The 19,010-nt window shown below is 37.8% G+C and overlaps 1 protein-coding gene across 9 annotated transcripts in view; it reads right to left on the bottom strand.

The window, feature by feature from the left end:
* kaznb (kazrin, periplakin interacting protein b) overlaps positions 1-19,010 on the bottom strand; it is a 154,551-nt gene that overhangs the window by 480 nt on the left and 135,061 nt on the right. For 3 of the 9 annotated variants that reach the window (XR_013194891.1, XR_013194894.1, XR_013194893.1), the window contains 7 exons: positions 12,949-13,140; positions 9,479-9,615; positions 8,917-9,087; positions 7,556-7,736; positions 7,339-7,472; positions 4,570-5,969; positions 2,902-4,519 (listed from right to left, as the gene is read on the bottom strand). Coding sequence is in view for 5 of the 9 variants with exons in the window: in XM_077203539.1 (XP_077059654.1) it covers positions 26-144; positions 427-626; positions 5,843-5,969; positions 7,339-7,472; positions 7,556-7,736; positions 8,917-9,087; positions 9,479-9,615; positions 12,949-13,140 (1,261 nt within the window). In the remaining 4 variants the exon portion in view is untranslated. Of the gene's footprint in view, positions 1-25; positions 145-426; positions 627-2,901; positions 5,970-7,310; positions 7,473-7,555; positions 7,737-8,916; positions 9,088-9,478; positions 9,616-12,948; positions 13,141-19,010 lie in introns of those variants that run through there. The other 6 variants (XM_077203540.1, XM_077203543.1, XM_077203542.1 and 3 more) reach the window with 4 other exon arrangements.

Below are 19,010 nucleotides of genomic sequence, written 5' to 3' on the forward strand. Positions count from 1 at the left end.
AATCTAAGCAAGTGTGGCCGCTCACCCTCGTCCATTTTCTGCGTCTCGGTAGTCCTCAATAGCTAGACGCAGCTTCCTGCGGTGCATTGGGCTGTTGATTCCCAAACCCAGCTCCAGATCCTCATCGGTCAACCCCAACAACACCTGCAACAGGAAGCAGCTCACTCATATCATCACCTAGGTCTTCCAGTTTAACAGAGTAATCATTAACTAGATTCATGTCAGAGCACATTGGATGCAGGGAAGTAATAGTACTAAAGTATAACCAGCGACCGCAGAATTGAAAATGTTATCCTAGAATATCACTTAATCAAGGAGAGAATTATAAATAGCTTATTAGTTGTAATTATTTGCATTTTGGCTTTTTAAAAGGGTTAAAAATGCACATGATAAGAACAGGAAAAAATAAAGAGGAGAAGCATTTACCTTCCCACTCTTGACATTCTCAGAGCAGGCACGCATGTACATAGGCATTGCCATGACAACCTCCAGCCAGGCCTGCACAGTGAGCGCCCTCCACAGAGACATCGGCTTGCTCCGCGAAAGCTCCGCCTGGTGCAGCCGCTCCAGCTGCTCCTCGCCATCTGATAGGCTGGGCTGGGTCTGGCTGGAGAGGCTGTCTGAGTCTGGATTGGTCAGGAGGGGCAGGAATAGGAGGGAGTAGGAGGAGGAGGAGGAGGAGGAGGAGGGGGGGGGGGGGGGGGGGGGGGTTATGGGGTTCAGAGGGGTTGAGAGCAAAACAAAAATGCCTTATCCATTTTGCACATAAAAGCTTTTTTATTGCTGTGCAGGAAAAGCACCCACCTCCATATCCTCCTGTTAAATTTCAGGATTTTCTGTTCTTAAAAAGCTTTTTAAATTACTCATGCTTTCTATAAAGAACTGACAGCCACGATTAGGCCTGCGGTCAACATCGACAGGCCTTATCTATTCTCATATAACCCACACACCCTCTGAAACAAAACCACTTTTACCACCTCAGACTTTCACTTCTAAACCACTTAACTTCACTCCCCTTCCTGTCTGAAACTAACATTGAATTCACTTGCTTTTATATGTTAATCTACTAACAAGAACATTTTACAGCATTTTTTTAACAGGAATATAAGTACATGGTTGTCAGTCATAGGCCTTTTTGTTTTTACTATAGTGGATTGACCACATTTAAAAAACAGTTAAAACAAGTTACTAATTCAGTCTTTAAACTTCAAAATTTCACATTTAATTCAATGCTTTAACTTGTCATTTCTTTGTTAGTGAAATTGCTCACACTTTATATTAGGTGCTTTATTAGTTTTATAAGGGGCACTCTCTGGCTAATGGTTAGAGAGTCAGATTGGTAACCTGAAGTGTTGCGGGCTTGATTCCCAATACCTGCAAGAAATGCACCCCCCCTCTCTCCTCCTCCTCCTCCTCCTAATGTGTGTGCACTAACTTTGATGGGTTAAATGCAAAGGACAAATTTCAATCATGAGTTACCATACTTGGTACAGGCCAAATGTACTTGCATTAAAAAGGTTAGGAACAATGTACTTATTGTGTTTATGTTGTACAATAAAAGACTTGTCGCTATTGAGGTGGGTTACGGGTAAGGTTAGGCACAGGTTTTTTGGTATGGTTATGTTTAAGGGTGGGTTACAGTGTAATTACAGAACATATTTACATGCAGGTATATTTAAAATATAAACACAATGTAAACCATATATTTCCAATATAAGTGCATTGTATCAATTGATTAATTTAAATATCAGTACATGGTAGGTTAAGGCGCTTGATATAAAGTGGGACGGTGAAATTTAATAGCAATTCCGGAGTGAAAATTCTTTCAAAGTAAATAATCAGTGTATTCATTGTGGACTATATGATTAAAATTAAAATCATACTGAGTTTTTATATTGTTGTAATTTATTTTCTTTTAGACGTTCCATGAAACCACCACCAAACGAAAGTCACCAGATTTTATTAATGCCATATAATCCACACATATAGTGTCATGTCTACACCAGCAGGTGGCGCCATTTAAACTCTAACTGAGCTCATACTGCTGCAGTGATGTCATCCTTGAAGAGCTTGACTTTCAGTTGAATCCGAATTAATTAGATATAGCTAATTATGTATATTATTTGGTTTCTAATATAGCCCTCCTAACGCTAAAATTGTGTCCCGGCAGGTATAAAACAAGATTGAAATCACCCTGAGGGTTCAGACTGAATCATTCTTCTCTTAAGGCTTCATTAGATTTTAATTAGCTGAAAAAATTACCTCTATAAGACAGAGGGGCAGACCTATAGAGGAAATAGGCAGGCGCTCGTCTAAGCAAAGACAGAGCCTTGACCTTGTTTGGGACATCTGAGAGCATCCGCTGGCTTATGGAAAAAATGGATTTTAATGGAGATCGCAATCTGTTTCCATTTCAATTAATGAGAAGGAAAAACCCAATTGTTCTGAATTAACTGTAGCATGCTCTCCATCATGCTTCATGAGGCTGTGAATAGAAAACTCAAGTAGGCCTATATACTTTATTATAATGTATACATATAATCCTAATAAATGTGTAGCATTTAAAATAAAGCCTTAAACTAAATGAAATAAAGAATCAGTTGGTAGTCATGAGATGATGTTTTGGGTAGAAGTGCACATGACCGTGCTCATGTTTTGGATAACGGTGTACATGATAGACTGGTTCCAGTTGACATATTCATATGAGTTATGAATGTAGTGAGTTTGGGGCATTCTCATCCACTGAGGTAAGACAATGTTAGGACACGTGTTAACACAGATGGTGGGGAACGGGGTCACCCCAAACCATGGCAACCCCAGAACAAGAGGGTTAAGAGGAAACCATTATGACAACTTGCACACAAACACACACACAGGGTCAAGAAGAAAGGCACATGGATGTTGGGTTATGTGTTTTTATTTTAAAATAAGTTTATTTTAATTGTTTCTTTTTTCTTTTTAAATCTCCAGAGTGTTAAAACCTTCTCATCAGTCTGTCTGTAAATTCAAAGATAGTCTGGTTTCATTGAAATGACCTCTTTCCTAATCTTTAAATAAATTCTTTAATAGATTTAATCTTATATCTCACAATCTACTTTACAAACCTTACAACATAAAAACATTAGAGTGACATGAGGAATGAAGTTCAGTTTTAATTTAAAAGATCAAAACAAAAAAGGGGGGGGGGGGGGGGGGGAAATCAGTGCCACCAAGATGCAAAGGAAAGCTTGAAACGGAAAGAAATATGTGATATGTCAGCGAGACAAGAGTCATGATGACATCATAGGTTTCAACATTAATGGAAAAGAATGTTATGAAGCAGGGTGTGTTGTGAGTTCTTACAGGCATTCTATTTGCACACTTGATAGAGCAGAGAAAAGAAAATATTCCTATGTATTTTCTTGTGTTCTTCTGCAAGCTGCACTATAACCCTTTGGCACTTTATTGATGTAAAGTCAGCACCTGGTTTAAGAATATTCCAGATCCGTGTAAATAGTGGAAACAAACTTTCCCAATATCACTTCAAAATCAAACGTAATTCCTCATAGGTTATACAATGTGAGATATTTTTAAATATGGAAACAGTCTAATAAATAATGCTACATGTCTTTTAGCATAAAAGGGGCAAGTGATTGAGAAGCATCAGACCACGCAAATATAGCTCGACAAGGCCAGTCTGATGCATGTTGTAACTTTATAACTGAATTACTCCATCCTTTTGCAATCTACCATCATAATGGAACTAAACTGCCTAAAAATACGATTTATTCAGTCTTTCCACACAATAAAGTACAGATTTTAAGAGGTTTTCATTTCACACTTGTCAAGATTAAAAAGATCGTTGGTGCAGTCTTGCAAGAGGACATAATGCATAATAAAATATTAGCTTTCAAATGATCATTCTCTTGGTTTGGCAGCTGTCTGAGTGTAACTCTTGAGGTAAACACACGAAATTCCCTCAAAGGTGCGGCCAACTCTCTGCAAAAGTTTGCGGGCAAAATCCAGTCATTTCATGTGAGGGCTAAAAAGTTCTCTACACAGATTTTGCTAATGTTCAAGGTCACGCGGATTCGCTGCATCCACCAACAGAAAGCGCCTTGGTTGGAAAGTGACTTCTGTGTGAGCTGTGCTTCTTACATAGCTACATTTCTGACGATGGACAATAGACCTTTTTTGGCCGCAAAATCTCAGAGATATTTGACCGCAGCTTTACGCAGATGTTCCTTAGCGACTAGATTACTGAGGTGAACAGCAAAGGCAAACATTCAGAAAACCAGCTTATCCGGATGTATCTCCGTAGATCCTAACATTAAAAGTGCACTCAGTCAATTTTCGTTAATATTGTGCTGACTGCCATCTTGGACTTATGGTATAGTTCGCCCAAAACTGAAAACTCCGTCATCATTTACTCCCCCTCAGGTTGTTCCAAACCTGTAGGCTATTCGTTTCTTTCTTCTGTTGAACACAAAAGATGACATTTTATAGAATCATGGTAATTAAACAGGGATGTAGCCATTGACTTCCATAGTACGTTTTTCCACTATAGAAGTCAATGTCTATCGCGTTGACTGTTTGATTGTCAGCATTAAATATATTATTTTGTGTTCAACATAAAAAATAAACTCGTACAGGTTTGGAACAACTTGAGGGTGAGTCAGTTATGACAAAATTTTCATTTTTGGGTCCATTTAAGGCATATTCACGTTTATTACTATAAAGAAACTTTAAAGATAAATTAGCGTCAACACCAACGGACCCTATCGTTCTTCTGTTTATTGTTCTGTAGTCTGCTGCTTTAAATGCTCATGCTCATTAAAACAGGATGGATTCTGATTGAATGTCCATGTTTTTATCATTCATCGGCTGAAAAAATATTTTTTTGAAAGTGATTTCAATGATATTGTTTCTCTGTGCCGTTATCATTATAGTTGGTGTGGACTTTTCTGTTACATGTAGAATTATTTTTAAACTATCCTAATAGTTATTGTCCTCGGTGTGAATGGGCCTTATACTGACACCTAGTGGCATGGGCACTAAGTTTAGAGATTCCATGTAGAAATGTCATATTTTAAGTCAGCCAAGAGAGTGAAGTGAAGAATCCAATAATAGGTAGATTACCAAAATAAAATAAATACTTTAGCTGGTCATGTGATCTCAACATGGCCACCCATTCAGTGACCCTCTGACATAAAACAGCTTTTATTTGGCTCACATCTCATGTGATCATGTCATGTTGAGATTTAAAAATGTTCATGATGGGAAAAATGACAGAGTGCACCTTTAAATCTTTCAGATGGAGCTCACGCTATGGTATATGAAGACAGCCTGGAGCTCGGGGTTCATGGTAAAAGCAGTCATGAAAAAGAAGCATTCCACATGAAGACATCAGCAAACACAAGGTGCACAAAGAGTTCCTATTTACAAATGCTCAGCAGTAATTCAAGTTTCCAGTTCATAAAAAAGAGACATATTACCACAAATAAAGCATTATAACAGCATTAACATATACACACGCAAATGATCCCATGTATATATTTATATCAATGTAAACATATGTACATATGAATACATATATAAATATATATTTCATTTACATTGATGTTTTTAAGTGTCATTATGTACATTTCAAGGAGGCAGCAGTTTTTCCATTTTCCTGTATTTTTCATGGGGAATACATTTGAAGGCACACACAAACGCTTATGCACGCTCGCACACACACATTAACTCATACATATCCAAGCAAACGTCCACCCACACACACACCAACACACACACACACACACGCAATAGCACTATCACCAGTCAGCATCCTCCTCTATATAGTAATCAGGGGTGGAAGTACCATCAAACAAGCCCGGATCCAAGGACTTGCGTTGAGATTTTCCCCGGGCAAACACTCGAGAAAGTGAGCCGAGACTAATCTTCTCCTTCTTCTTCTTACGCTTCTGGTCCTCGAGGTCCTCCATGGACTGAAGCAAGAACAAGAAAAGGCAGAAAAAGAGACAGCGAGAGAGGAAGGAGAAGAGAGAATAGAAAAGTAATGGTGGACATATGGGGGCAGGTCAGTCATGTGGTTTCATCAGGAATCTCAGGAAAATCTGCCCTCTCTCATCAGCACTACTTCAGGGGCCTACACACTCTAATGGTTTTCTTTTTCTTTTTTTCTTTTACTAGAAAACTGCAGTCGTTGCTACAATAAAACCTAAAAAAAGTATTAGACCACTCACAGAAATAAGAGTGGCAGAAATAATAGTGATCAATATGATGACTGTTCGAACGGAAGTCCTTTTTAGTTAAAGGAGCCAATCACCTTTCTGATTAGCATAATATTTTAGTTTAGAGCAATTTGAACCAAAAATGCTAAAATTATGATACCACCATTGTCAGATTTTGTTGTTGACTTCAGTCTTTCTATAGCTGTTTAAGGGCATTAAAATATGCCACCGGGTGAACTCTACAGTCTCTGCTGAAACCAATCTAGTTTGCTGGTTTAAGCTGGTATTCCAGTCTGACAATCTGGAAAGGACCCAAAACCCCTCTAAAACCAGCAAACAGAGCAGTGTGACCAGGCTGGCAGACCAGTAGACTGGTTTAATTATTATTTTTCTTTTTTAAACAATATGCTTTTAAAAAGAGTTAATAAAAATGACAAAAATCTTCTAACACATGGAAATCCCATATTAATTATTATAAAATGGATGGGTTGGTCACTGGGCATTTTGGTAAATCACGCATAAATGTTTATTGCTGTTTCTACCAGCTTTGTTATTGGTAACTACAACTAAACCGAAACCATTAAAAACTATTTCCGGCAATTTAAACGAAGCTGGAATAAAATATAAATAATAGATGAAAAACTAAACGAAAAACTTAACGAAAATTAGTAATGTTGCCTTGTCAACTACTTGATATAAGTTGAAGTACTAAAATTACCAAAGCTGAATTAAAGCTAAATAGAAAAATGTAAAAAAAAGTACAAAACCTAATAAAAATGACAAAAGCACATAATTAAACTAAAACTGAATGCAACTAATAAACTAATTCAATATTTTCTATAAATACTATAATTGTATATAAATAATCATAAAATAATGGTCTTTACAAGCCAAATGTGCAAAACAAACACATTCAGTTCAGTCTTGTGCAGCACGACTAATTCTTACAGGTACAAACTGTATCTTTTGATTGATCTGCATGAACCACCATCAACACTAAGCGTGCCCCTGAAGCCATGCTGATGAGCAGCACAGGGACTGAATATTTGAGAAGAATGAAGGTGGAGATAAAAGCAAGTTGGGAAGGCTGTTTACTTGGTCGGGGGTGCCAGGCAGCTCTTACATTGCAGAGGGAGTGAGTCCGGTGGCGGGGCGAGTTGATGTCACTCGGGGTGGATGAGCGGTCGCCGTCGGCAGCCGAGGCGTCGGAGATGACGGAGGGCTGGCGGGAGTGACAGGGGCTGATCCTCAAAGCAGCTGTGGAGACAGGAGACGGGTGTGTGAGTGAACTAAAGAAGACCTTTGGCGTATCTTTGGCATGCTGTTGTGTAGGCCTGTACCTTGCCTGTCAGCGGGGTGTGAATGGTACAGGGTCTGTTGACTCTGTCTGATTGCCGCAGTGAGGGGAAGGTCTGCTTGCATCACCCACTCCTGACTGCCGTTCACCACCGGCTCGGATGGCATCGCCACAGAGTGACGCTTTGGCACGTCTTTATTGAGAGTGGCAAGAGACTGCTTTGCCTGAGGTACAAAAACAACATGCACACAAACGTACCATATTTCAGTTGTGGTCACTATAAAACCTTTATACAGTTGGGTATATAATTAAGAGGATCCAAAGTTAAAGTGCTTTGATTCTAATATTTAATAAAAAATTCTGATATTATTAGTGTATCAATGTTAATTTGAACTCCACAAGATGATCATGTTCTCCAGCTGTACAAATAAGTGTGACAATTTTGAGTCTGTTTAGTAACCTAAAAATACTTTACATACTTGATATAATTTTAATTGTAATTTTATAATTTATATAACTTATGCTATATATATATATATATATATATATATATATATATATATATGAATAATAAAATTAAGAAATTATTTTAATGTATATACATTAATGTGTGTGTGTGTGTGTGTGTGTGTGTGTATGTATGTATATATATATATATATATATATATATATATATAGCCTAATATGTATTTTTAGATTTTATTTATAAATATATATAATAACATATTATTTATTACTTTAAAATAAAGTTACATTTTTCTTAATATTCTAACTATTCTTACATTTAAGAAAAATGTTTGATCATAAAAATCTTGGACCCCCCCCTGTACATCAATAAAGTTTACATTTTTTATCCATTACTCAGAATATAGATGTTAAAGGACATAAAACATCTTGCCCCTCAGATTGCTCAGGGGAAAAACAGGGGATTTCAAAATCTCAGTGGGAATGAAATCATTAGTATGCTTGAGATAATGTGTGTATGTGAATACTGGTGAGGCACACGGGCACAACAGATTAGGCAGATGAAGTGAGTAATGATGCTATTACTGCTCTGTTGACAGCCATGTGCCTCTTCATGGGGATTTTTGTGTGACTGCATGTGCCCATACAGTACATATGTTTGCACATTGTAATACCAATCCAGCAAAATGTAAAATTGCATAATGCAGATCAGTTGGGGTACCATGATCCATCAGTGGATCTTAACTGATGAATGTTGAGGCTGATATATCGGCAATCAGAGCCACTGAGAGGTGATTCGAGAGCCTCTGATGATAAGAGATGCAAACCGTCAAGAGGATGAGTTAAGACAAGATAAGAGGTGTAAGTGTTTATGGCATTGTGGGAAGTGGAAGTGTGCGTCTGCAAGAGAGAGAGAGATCAAGAGAGATGCTATCTCACCATGGTGAGCTCTGCCTCTAGCTCTTTGATTCTGTTCTCCTTCATGTCTATCTGGGAGCGCAGGACGCTGGCTTGTTCTGTGGCCTCTTTAGTCTGCCGGCGCAAGTCCCATTTCTCTCTCTCCAGCATGTCCTTCTCTTTGGCCAGAGTCTTTACCGCGTCCTCGCTCTCCTGTAGCACAGCACACAGTCAGCATCACTCCGTCACACACATGTAAACACAAACACACACCACTTTTCCTTCAGCTCAAAAAACTATCAGTTTGTAGGTGGATCTGTCAACTTATTGTCAAATGTATCAAGAATGAAGTTCTTCCCCAAGTTTCCTCTAATACAAAATTTGTCTTTAAGATCATGTCAGCCAATGATAAATTGACCAGTCTTTTCAAATTTACAATTATCTAGTGCGACACTGAACAAAAAGAGAAAGAAAATTAAATAATTATTAGATAAAGTAAGGATTGGCAAGTTTCGTTTTTGAAAGATTGTTTCAGATGACACGCATGAAGCAAATTATAAGTGAACTGAAGTGTCAGTAGAAATTAGAGAAATTTCATGCAGACCTTTCTGTGCTGGTCATAATTTCTAATGAAGTCTCGGAGCTGCTCTTCTCGGCTCTCCAGTGTGGTGTAGAGCTGCTGCATCTGGTTCACCAGGTCAGCCTTTTCTGCCTTCAACCGCTTCCGATCACCCTTCATAGCTACACACAAACATACACAATCATATTCAGAAATGCAGCAATAATATCCACTTTTAGCACATTATTAGTATATAAACAACCGAGTGCCTCCTACACAATAACATTCTCATTTTAGCGTTTGGACGGACACACACACACACACACACACACACACACACACACACACACACACACACACACACACACACACACACACACACACACACACACACACACACACACACACACACACAGGCTTTGTGTCCTTGAATGATTGAATGACGCGTCTGCGGTTTATGCTCTGACCCTGTCAGATAAGAGTTGTGGACATACAAAGTGATGGATTACCCTGTGTGTGTACACAATAAACAGTCAAAATCCAGTCTCTTGTTAGGCATCTTTTGATGATTATTATAATTAGTGGCATAAATAAAGGACTGTGGTGTTGTAGTTAATAACTGTGTCGTGTACTGTTCAAAACAGCCTCCAGATGGCACTATGCTCCACTGTAAACATCCCACACAGGGGAAAAAGAGATGTGTTGTTAACATTAAACAAATGCATTTTATTTCAAGGGTTTAATAAGAGAGGAAATATGAGGCGTAACACCTCATAACAATTCCATATAAAGCTTTCTGAGCTCTGCGGTCTTGTTGCTTGTAAGAAGTAAATCATTTATTTGACTAGGTAACTGTCTCGTTCCCCCTCAAACTGAAGGAGGCTCCTCATTCAACAGTCAAACCTGTTGATACGAGAGCCGTTGACATTCATGAACACACATGTACCCTACCATCCATCACCTCTATCTCTCTCTTCTCCAAAAGGGCCGATTAAGACTCAAATCTGATATATCGTTTTGTTTGCTGAAAACTCTGCTTGACGCAGTCTGTCTCTTGTGGAATATTTGTAAAGGACTGGCAGGTTGCTCCAGTTCCTGTTTAGGTACTACAGGTGTTACATTACAAACTAAATGCCTAAGTGTCAAGTAACACGGTTGACCTAGTGTAAAGTGAGTCACAATTATGAGTGCAGCGTTTTCAATGTAGATCTCTTTTAAAAGTGTTCAAGAATTATAGATACCAATTATCTATAATTATTGTCATTTTATCAATTACTTTGCCCAAAAGTTTCATATCTAAGTCATGTACAAACCAAAATATGAAAAAAAATACATTTGACTGACTGAAGATATGTAAGAATGTCATTTCGTTAGATAGCAAACAATTAAACCAAATGCCACTTGTTTTTAAGAAAGACAGCACAAGCATTTAACAAAAAGAGATTAAATGGAGAGCAAATGTAGACTTCTGCCTATAAGTCTCTTGCTTCTCATATTGTTCTCTTAAGAGAAACGCAAGTTGTCTAGATTACTAGGGCGTCTAGAGTGTCATCTTGTGTGTTTCCTTAAGTGATTCAGATGATCTCAACAATGTCTTAAACTGAATGTCAAGATACCAAAGTCTGCGATCAAAAGAGATTTTAATATGAATATTAGCATTACAATTTCTGTAAGCAAATAGTTAGTTATGCTGTTTCTGCTATTCATTCTTACCGTATGTTAGCAAGTTTCTCATTTATGTCTGTTTTTATCCCTCCAAAGAAATTTGAAAGAAACATCTGAGAACTTCATTAAATCTAAGAAACACAAATATTCCTCTGAGACTGTATACACTATTGTTCAAAAAGTCTGGGGTGGAAAAACAGTGATATTGTGAAATATTATTACAATAACGGTTTTCTATTTTTTTGTGTTTTAAATATGTAAATTATTCCTGTGATGGCAAAGCTGAAGTTTCAGCATCATTGCACCACTCGTCAGTGTCACATGATTCTTCAGAAATCTTCTATTGAATCTAGAAAAGATTCTATTGAACTATAATGCATATAAATTGGTCATCACTGTACAACTAAAACAAAAGAGTTACTTTGACACTTTTATGTCAGTGCACATTTCAAAAACCCTTCTTTCACACGTCTTCCTAAAAGCAGCTACAGTTCACACTGCAGGAACTCATTGATAAGACACTTTTGAATTAATCACACTGTGCATCAACACTAACCATTTTTTCTAGCACTTACATCCTCTGTTTATACAAGTCCCTCAAATACACTAAAAAAGCATTACACCCGAGATAAACAGATAGCTGATAAGATAAGCAACATTACCATCTTTGTAGGGAATACCAGGAGACAGACACACGCGCACACACACACACACACACACACACACACACACACACACACACACACACACACACACACACACACACACACACACACACACACACACACACACACACACACACACACACACACACACACTGTGTCTTACCGATCCAAAACTTTTGACCGGTAGTGTATATACATATAAGTGCTGTCAATTGATTAAAAAAAACAACAACTAATTAATCTGACTTTTTTTCTGTAATCACGATTAATCGCACCTAACATTAAAGATTTTAATATTTTTTTATATTGCAATCATTTCACATTTTATCTCCAAACTAATGTTGAAACAAAGACTGGAGCCTATATTTTAAATATTTATTTAATGGCACCTTATATAGGCCTACTGATCTTTTATAATCATACTGATGTCTCTGAATTTTTTTTTGTTCTCAATTTTAACCATTATAGCCATTCAGCATTACAGTATAATCAAAAGCTATCGATTGTAACATTTGTTAGGCTTTAAAAAAAACTTTAAGTGAACTTGAAACAATCTTCACATAAACCCATTACAATAAATGTCACATTTACCCTATGCCCTACAATATACCCGGGCTCAAATAAGATTTTTACTTGCCCTGTCAAGTTATTCGGTCAAGAGCAGTGAGTAATTTTCTCTTTTTCGTTTTTGATCATCCTTAATAACAGACAGTAGCAGGTCTTTCTGCCCGTTCAAGTCGCTTTCTGAAGCGTTTATTTCTGTGCGCAGGAGTCGTGTGTGTATCACACAGATAGGAGATTTACAGACACACACCAGTACTGCACTGCGTTCTCTTTTGTGTCTTACTGAATGGTTTAAAAAAGCATTCGCTTTTTGTGATCATACAATGTACCGCTAGCCAAAGGATAATTGAAAAAACGGATGCTGCATTAATTGTGTTTAATATTAATTAACGCGTTAAACTGAAAAAATTAATTGCATGCTATATATATATAGGCTATATAACAAAATTGACTAGTTGGTATTTGGCCGACCACAACGATCCATCCCTGTTACTGAAACAATGATTTTGGGTAAACTCAGGCAGTATTGATGTGTCTAGGGAGGATGAAGCGCTTGAACAGCACACAGGGGGGATTTCTCTGGTAATCCTGCAATATTGGCTTTGTGATTGGGGTTCAGACCTTGTAAGGCCTCCTTGGCACGTTCCAGCTCCTGCTCCTTCTCCCCCAACTGCACCTTGAGCTCGGCGGCGGACAGCGTGTCGGCCGAGCAGCCGCCGTGCGAATCCTCCAGGTCTTTACTCAACATGTCCTTCATCTGTCTGAGGAGGTGCACCTCCTCCTGTAACTGAGCCACCTCCTCCCTCAGCAACACTATAACAAGAGAGACGGAGAGAAAGAAATCACTTAGAAACAAGTAGCTCTCAGCAAGTAGTTGTAATGCTACATATTATTTTATATTTCTATGTGGCCAGCAGGCTAAGAGGAAACATAATTATGACAAACAAAGAGTGGCTTTTAAGATATTTCATTTATTTACTAACTCTTAAACAATGCTATCTTTCATTCTTTTTAATCACAGAGAGGCAGACCACACAATAAAAAAATAGCGCCATTCAGATCTGGAGGGGGTGAGAGACGATTTCTGCACCGTTTTCAAGACTCTTTCACAGAGTCAAGGGAGTTAGATAACAGACACATTAGGAATGAGAGCGAAACCACAGCAACAAGAGCGGGACTCAGGCCCACTTAAAGCAAAACAGCAGCAATTGGCAATATATCAACAAATACACAAGCAAAACTGTTTAGGCATTGAGAGACAGGAGGCTGAGAGGACAAAAATGTTCCAGAGCCTCTTTTAATAAGCGGAAGAGTGGTACCTACTTTGCTTTGAATAAAAATAAATAAAAAAAGCGTCCCATATCTCAATGCCGCACTGAGAGTGCCTATAAACCAGAGCAAAGCTGATTGAAGGACTTTCAAAAGCTCATGTGGCGACCTTCTGTTGTCAACATTTCAAGTCTTGTCCCATTAATGTGGCGGAAACATCATCGAGTCATAAAAGTAAGCTGAATTAACCGAGCTGCCAGTCAGGTGTGCTCTGCCTCTACTGATACGCTCAGTAAGTGAATAAATTAAACGAGGCCTTCGCTCAATGTACTCTGCATTACCAGGCAACAGCTGCAACATCAATCTTTTTCAAGGGAAACGAGGGAGCTGATCAAGTAATAGAATTCAATTAACTGTAAACTATAATGCACTAACACTGTAGCCTCGACAATAAAAGCCCAACTGGGATGAAATAAATCTACAGCACTGATCAAGAGCAATCAATACAATTAATGGGATATTTTGCTTGGAGTGCAACATGATAATGTAAAATACATCCCACCATGCATGTCATTGTTTCTGTATCATTTGTAGCCTTTTTTTGTTTGTTGAAGTCAGTTGAAGTCCTGGGTGCAGAAGACATGACCAAAGAAGAAGAAAAAAAAACACTTTTCATGATATAAATTTAAGACGTTTTACTCCTGTGCTCAAATACCAACCTAATAAAAACCTAATAAAATAGCTATATATATATATATATATATATATCACTTTTAAACACTTCTTACCTAATTCAATTGTTACAGAAGATATAATAATATTAATGAAAGTTTAATTCAATTTAAGGGTCTAAATATGAGATGTTTATATAGCCTACTAAATATATGTAGTATTTTGCATTTATCTAGTATTGTAGTATTTTATTTAGTATACTGAATAATTATGTAATAATTATTTAGTATACTGAATAATTATGTAATAATTATTTAGTACAATCTGAGAAAATCTAAATATATGCAGTTTCTATATAGGAAAATTGAAGACATTTTTAAAGACCAAGTAAGGAGAATTTAAGGAATAAATTGAAGGGAAATCAATACATCAGAAAGTTCTCTAAATGTAAATGTCTAGGTGGAACACAATGAGTTCTATTAGCAACACTTGAGATGCAAAATATAAAGTCTTCTTAATCATAAAATCAAAAAAACGAGTTTATGATTAAAACAAGAACAAATATCTGCCAGTGGAATCAGATAAATCAACTTAATCCAAAGGCAAGTTTTCATTACTCATTTACAGATATTTGCTCTTGTTTTACTCATACACTCACCTAAAAAAAAAAATTCAAGACCTCATTTTACATTTGCATCTCAAGTAAATGGATCAAAGATGTTTAGATATTTGTATTGGAAAACAGGACAAAAATACTGAGGAATATATATATATATGTAATGCCATAACTTTATTAATGTAAGACTTTCTGCTCTGATTTAAGACATTTAAAGACCCACAGAAACTCTGCATATATCCTAATAAACTATATATTTCACTTTTGAACACGTCCTACCTAATTTAATAGAGAAAATTAATAATCAATGTTATAATTATTTTAGTAGTTATTTTCAATCTGAGGGTGCATCCCACCATGAGTGCTTTAACCGTTGGCACCTCACCTACACTTTAATGTGACATGACATCACTCGATGAGAGCACTTCCAGATAAAACTGACAATTAATTCACTTCAACCAGCTAAGGCGCATTTCGATAGCGGTGGATGTTTAAAAGTGATCCCACTCTTAAGCCGTGAACGTGCGAGACAGAGAGGGGGCCGGCCACGAGTCGAGATAGCACCAGGTGCTCGAGGCATTTCTTCAGCCTGCCGTTGACAAGGTGAGCGTCTGCAGCGCGACTGATAAAACAGAGACAGGGACAGCCCATTGGTCAATGTCTGCACCCACCAGCAGGCAGAGGCAAGACACTGGCTTTCAACATGGCACAGGAAGCTTCCTTTTCCTGGAAAGTGTCATCTTTCATGCTGCCGCGTTGGAACCCAAAGCCACTTATTCATTTGTTTAACTCGGCAGAGACTTATTTGGGGCAGTGGGTCCAGCTGTTGTCCCACTCTGAGCTCCAGCACATACACAAAGCTTTGGCTTATGACCAGGATTTGTATGAGAACGATGTGGCTTCTGCACTCAAGCAGCAGTTCAGCTGGTCTGTGCCAAACTTCTAAATGCAAAGTATGAATCACAAAATTACAGAGTGCGTGATCTTCCATGTTAAGGCTCAGATTTTGCAGCAAACACACTCCAGCGTCAGTCTATAAAAATGTAAAATTCATGGGATAAACAAAGGTTCTCTCAATAACAAACAACATACTAATCATTGAGTGAATCAACGCTGATCTCTGACATGCTGAAATACACAAACAAGACACTATTCAGTTCAGTTTTACTTCATTCTTACAGTGTCCCTGAGATACAAACAAACCAGCAGATCATAACACTTCCTGAGGAAATATAAGAGGTTCAAAAACATTTGTTGGAAAAACGTCAATTTAAAAACCAAAGCATGTTAAATTACTTAATTACACTGCCCCTTTTGACCAGAAATGACCATTGAAATGATTTTATAAATACCAGTATATTATCTTCAAGCTTCCGTTAATCAGTGTTGTTAAAGAGATAATTCACCCAAAAATTGAAATGCTGTCATTAATTAGAGGCTGATGAGTCTTCCCTCATAGAGTTGCATGAAATCTCATCAGAACTTCATGAAAGGAGTGAGTGTATCTCTTTATTTTGTGAGAACTGAGGCTGATTAACACAAAAGCAATCAGGCCCCTAATTCCCCAAAATGCAGTTCAATCGATTCGCACTGATGTCATGTCTCCATCTCACTTATCATCTCAAAAGCCAAACTAACATGAGCTTCAGTGTGTGGATAAATCAAAGCAAAACTGAGCAGTCAAAAAACTAGCTATGGATGAGTCTATATAAAAAGCATTAAAAGCTACTAAACTTTATATTAAAAGATTTTTCTACAATTCATTTCTGCCAAGTCTGTTATTCAAACTTGAATCAAGTAGGTCAATACGAAGCACCAAACACTTGTTTAACTTTCATTCTATCACATTCATAAAAGAGGAAGATTACTTAGTTTAATAGGCTAGTAAAATCTCAATCACATTGACAGTGCTGTCTGGTGCCACATAAAATCATGACGGTAACCAGCTCTATAAACTTGTAGCGGCAGCGATATTTTCTACTCCATGATTGTCTTTATCTGACAGTTTTTGGCCTGCGGTTCTGCAGTTCTGTGATAAACCATTTTGTAAAGGGCTAAACTCAAGAATGCATGTTTCAACGGATCCGTATACGAGTTCTGATGTATAACCGCCTCCAAGAAACTCCCAAACAATTTGCACACGCAACTGGGTCCTTAGGTAACTCAAAAAAAGAAAACATCCTCAAAGGGAATTTGTCACTGAAAATACAGCGGAAGAGGAAAACTAAGTATTATTTGTGGCAGGGAAATCAATCCTTGAGTTGGTTCTCCAAAAGCAAAGTGCATCTTTACATGTTAGAGTTTAATGAAGTTCTGGGGTCCCAATAGGACCAACAGACTCCAAACCCAGAGCAGACCACATAAGGTCAATGATGGAGAGGTTGCAGGTGTCTTCGGGCTCTGGCACACTTTCCAAATCTCAAGGGCAACTGGAGCTATGGAACAAACCAGAAATGTAAGGCTTGTTCTTTATGCAATGCATTTTGCATGCAAACAACATAGTGAATAAAACGAAACGATCCTCAATGGATTAAACATGAATCAACCAAGGATTTACACTTATGGTAAACCCAAATAATGCATTTACAAAAAATGCTAAATATTTTTCCTCCAGACATGGGCACAGTGTCTGTGGCATTTTCCCACAATGCTTTCCCAAACTAGCATTGATGCTGGCTCTGATATGACCGTCTAAGGAGCTCTAAACCCTGAGGTTAAAATTTGAGAGCCCATTTTGGGGGGAGTCTAGGACCATACGCCAGCATGGGACTCGTGGTGAGCTGCAATGGTTTTAATCATTAACATGAGCGAGCAGCATCAAAAACCCTCTCGCTCTGAGCCTGTGTGAGTCAGAGAAGGTGAACCGATAAAACACAAAAGAGAATATCATTAAAGTGGATTATTCTGATTCTACCCTATTCAATCTTGTTCTTAAGGCTCTCTTTGATTTCTGCTTTTCCTTTGAGATATTTTGATCAATGCAAAGGAATGTTTCATCACATACTTTCTTTTTCATCGCATATATTTTACATTTTGTGCTTAGGAGCACAAGTTCACAGCCAATACAGAAGCTGGACAGTGTGCGTCCCACGCATATTTGAGAAGCAGCAGTCTTTGGGGAGGTTTGTGTTATCTTTCTGAGGATATTACATGCTTTAAAACTTGTGGGAAATCTGCCTTAGATGTTACAGGTCAGTCTGTGAGTTCCTTTGAATGGCTCCTTGTTCAATAGTTAAATATTGAAAAACAAGGCAGGAAAATGTACGTGGTGAGAGTCACACACTCGTGTGCAACAAAAAAGATTCCGGGTCTTAACAGCATGGTGTTCAATAGATCGCACATGCATTAAGCAGGGCAGCTATTGGCACATATATGTCCCCACGGACCAATAACTGGCTTCCTAGCGATCCGTTCGACTCTGATGATTATGAATATAATTGACAGGCACAGAACATGATTCTGTGGGCTGCAGCAGGAGACCAGAGGTTGGTGCCTTGATGATAAGAGCCACTCTTCATCTGATGGATCACGCTGCTAATGCCTCTTAGGCTGAGAAGCACATTACAGAAGCACAAATCACGGCTCTCGTTTGTGGCTTGAGAGGAGAGCAGAGGTCGAGAGAGGTAGAGAGTGAGACTCTTATCCTGCTGTGATAGCAGTGAATCCAGCCACACAGGCTCCCTGATCTCCTGTCAATCACTCCTCTGGTGAAAACACAAAATACTTTTGAAAGGTTAATTAAATTAGCATTTCACATTATACTACACAAAAGCCCTGTTTTTTTTAAGGACCAGCTTCTGTTGAATTTTGATGTTTGTGTGGGCGAGGGCCAGGGTTCTTAACTAGCTTAACCAACAAGACGTCCTTGCAGAAATCGTCAGAGTTTTTTTTTTTTTTTTTTGTCCCATGGCAATTTGTATAAGATGGTACAAAACAAAATGATTTAAAAAACATATTTTTAAACTTTTTGTTTTCATATGCTCAAAGTTCTAAATCATCATGACTTCGCCATCTCATACAAATACTTTTTTAATATCTATTTTTGTAAAAAAAACAAATATTTTTCATTATTTTTGAACAAACACAGAAACAAAATAAACACATGAATAGTCAAAAACAAATGAAA

This window comes from Siphateles boraxobius, unplaced genomic scaffold (genome assembly GCF_051911475.1).
Source record: "Siphateles boraxobius isolate OS27281-9 unplaced genomic scaffold, OSU_SipBor_1 5, whole genome shotgun sequence".
NCBI lineage: Eukaryota > Metazoa > Chordata > Actinopteri > Cypriniformes > Leuciscidae > Siphateles > Siphateles boraxobius.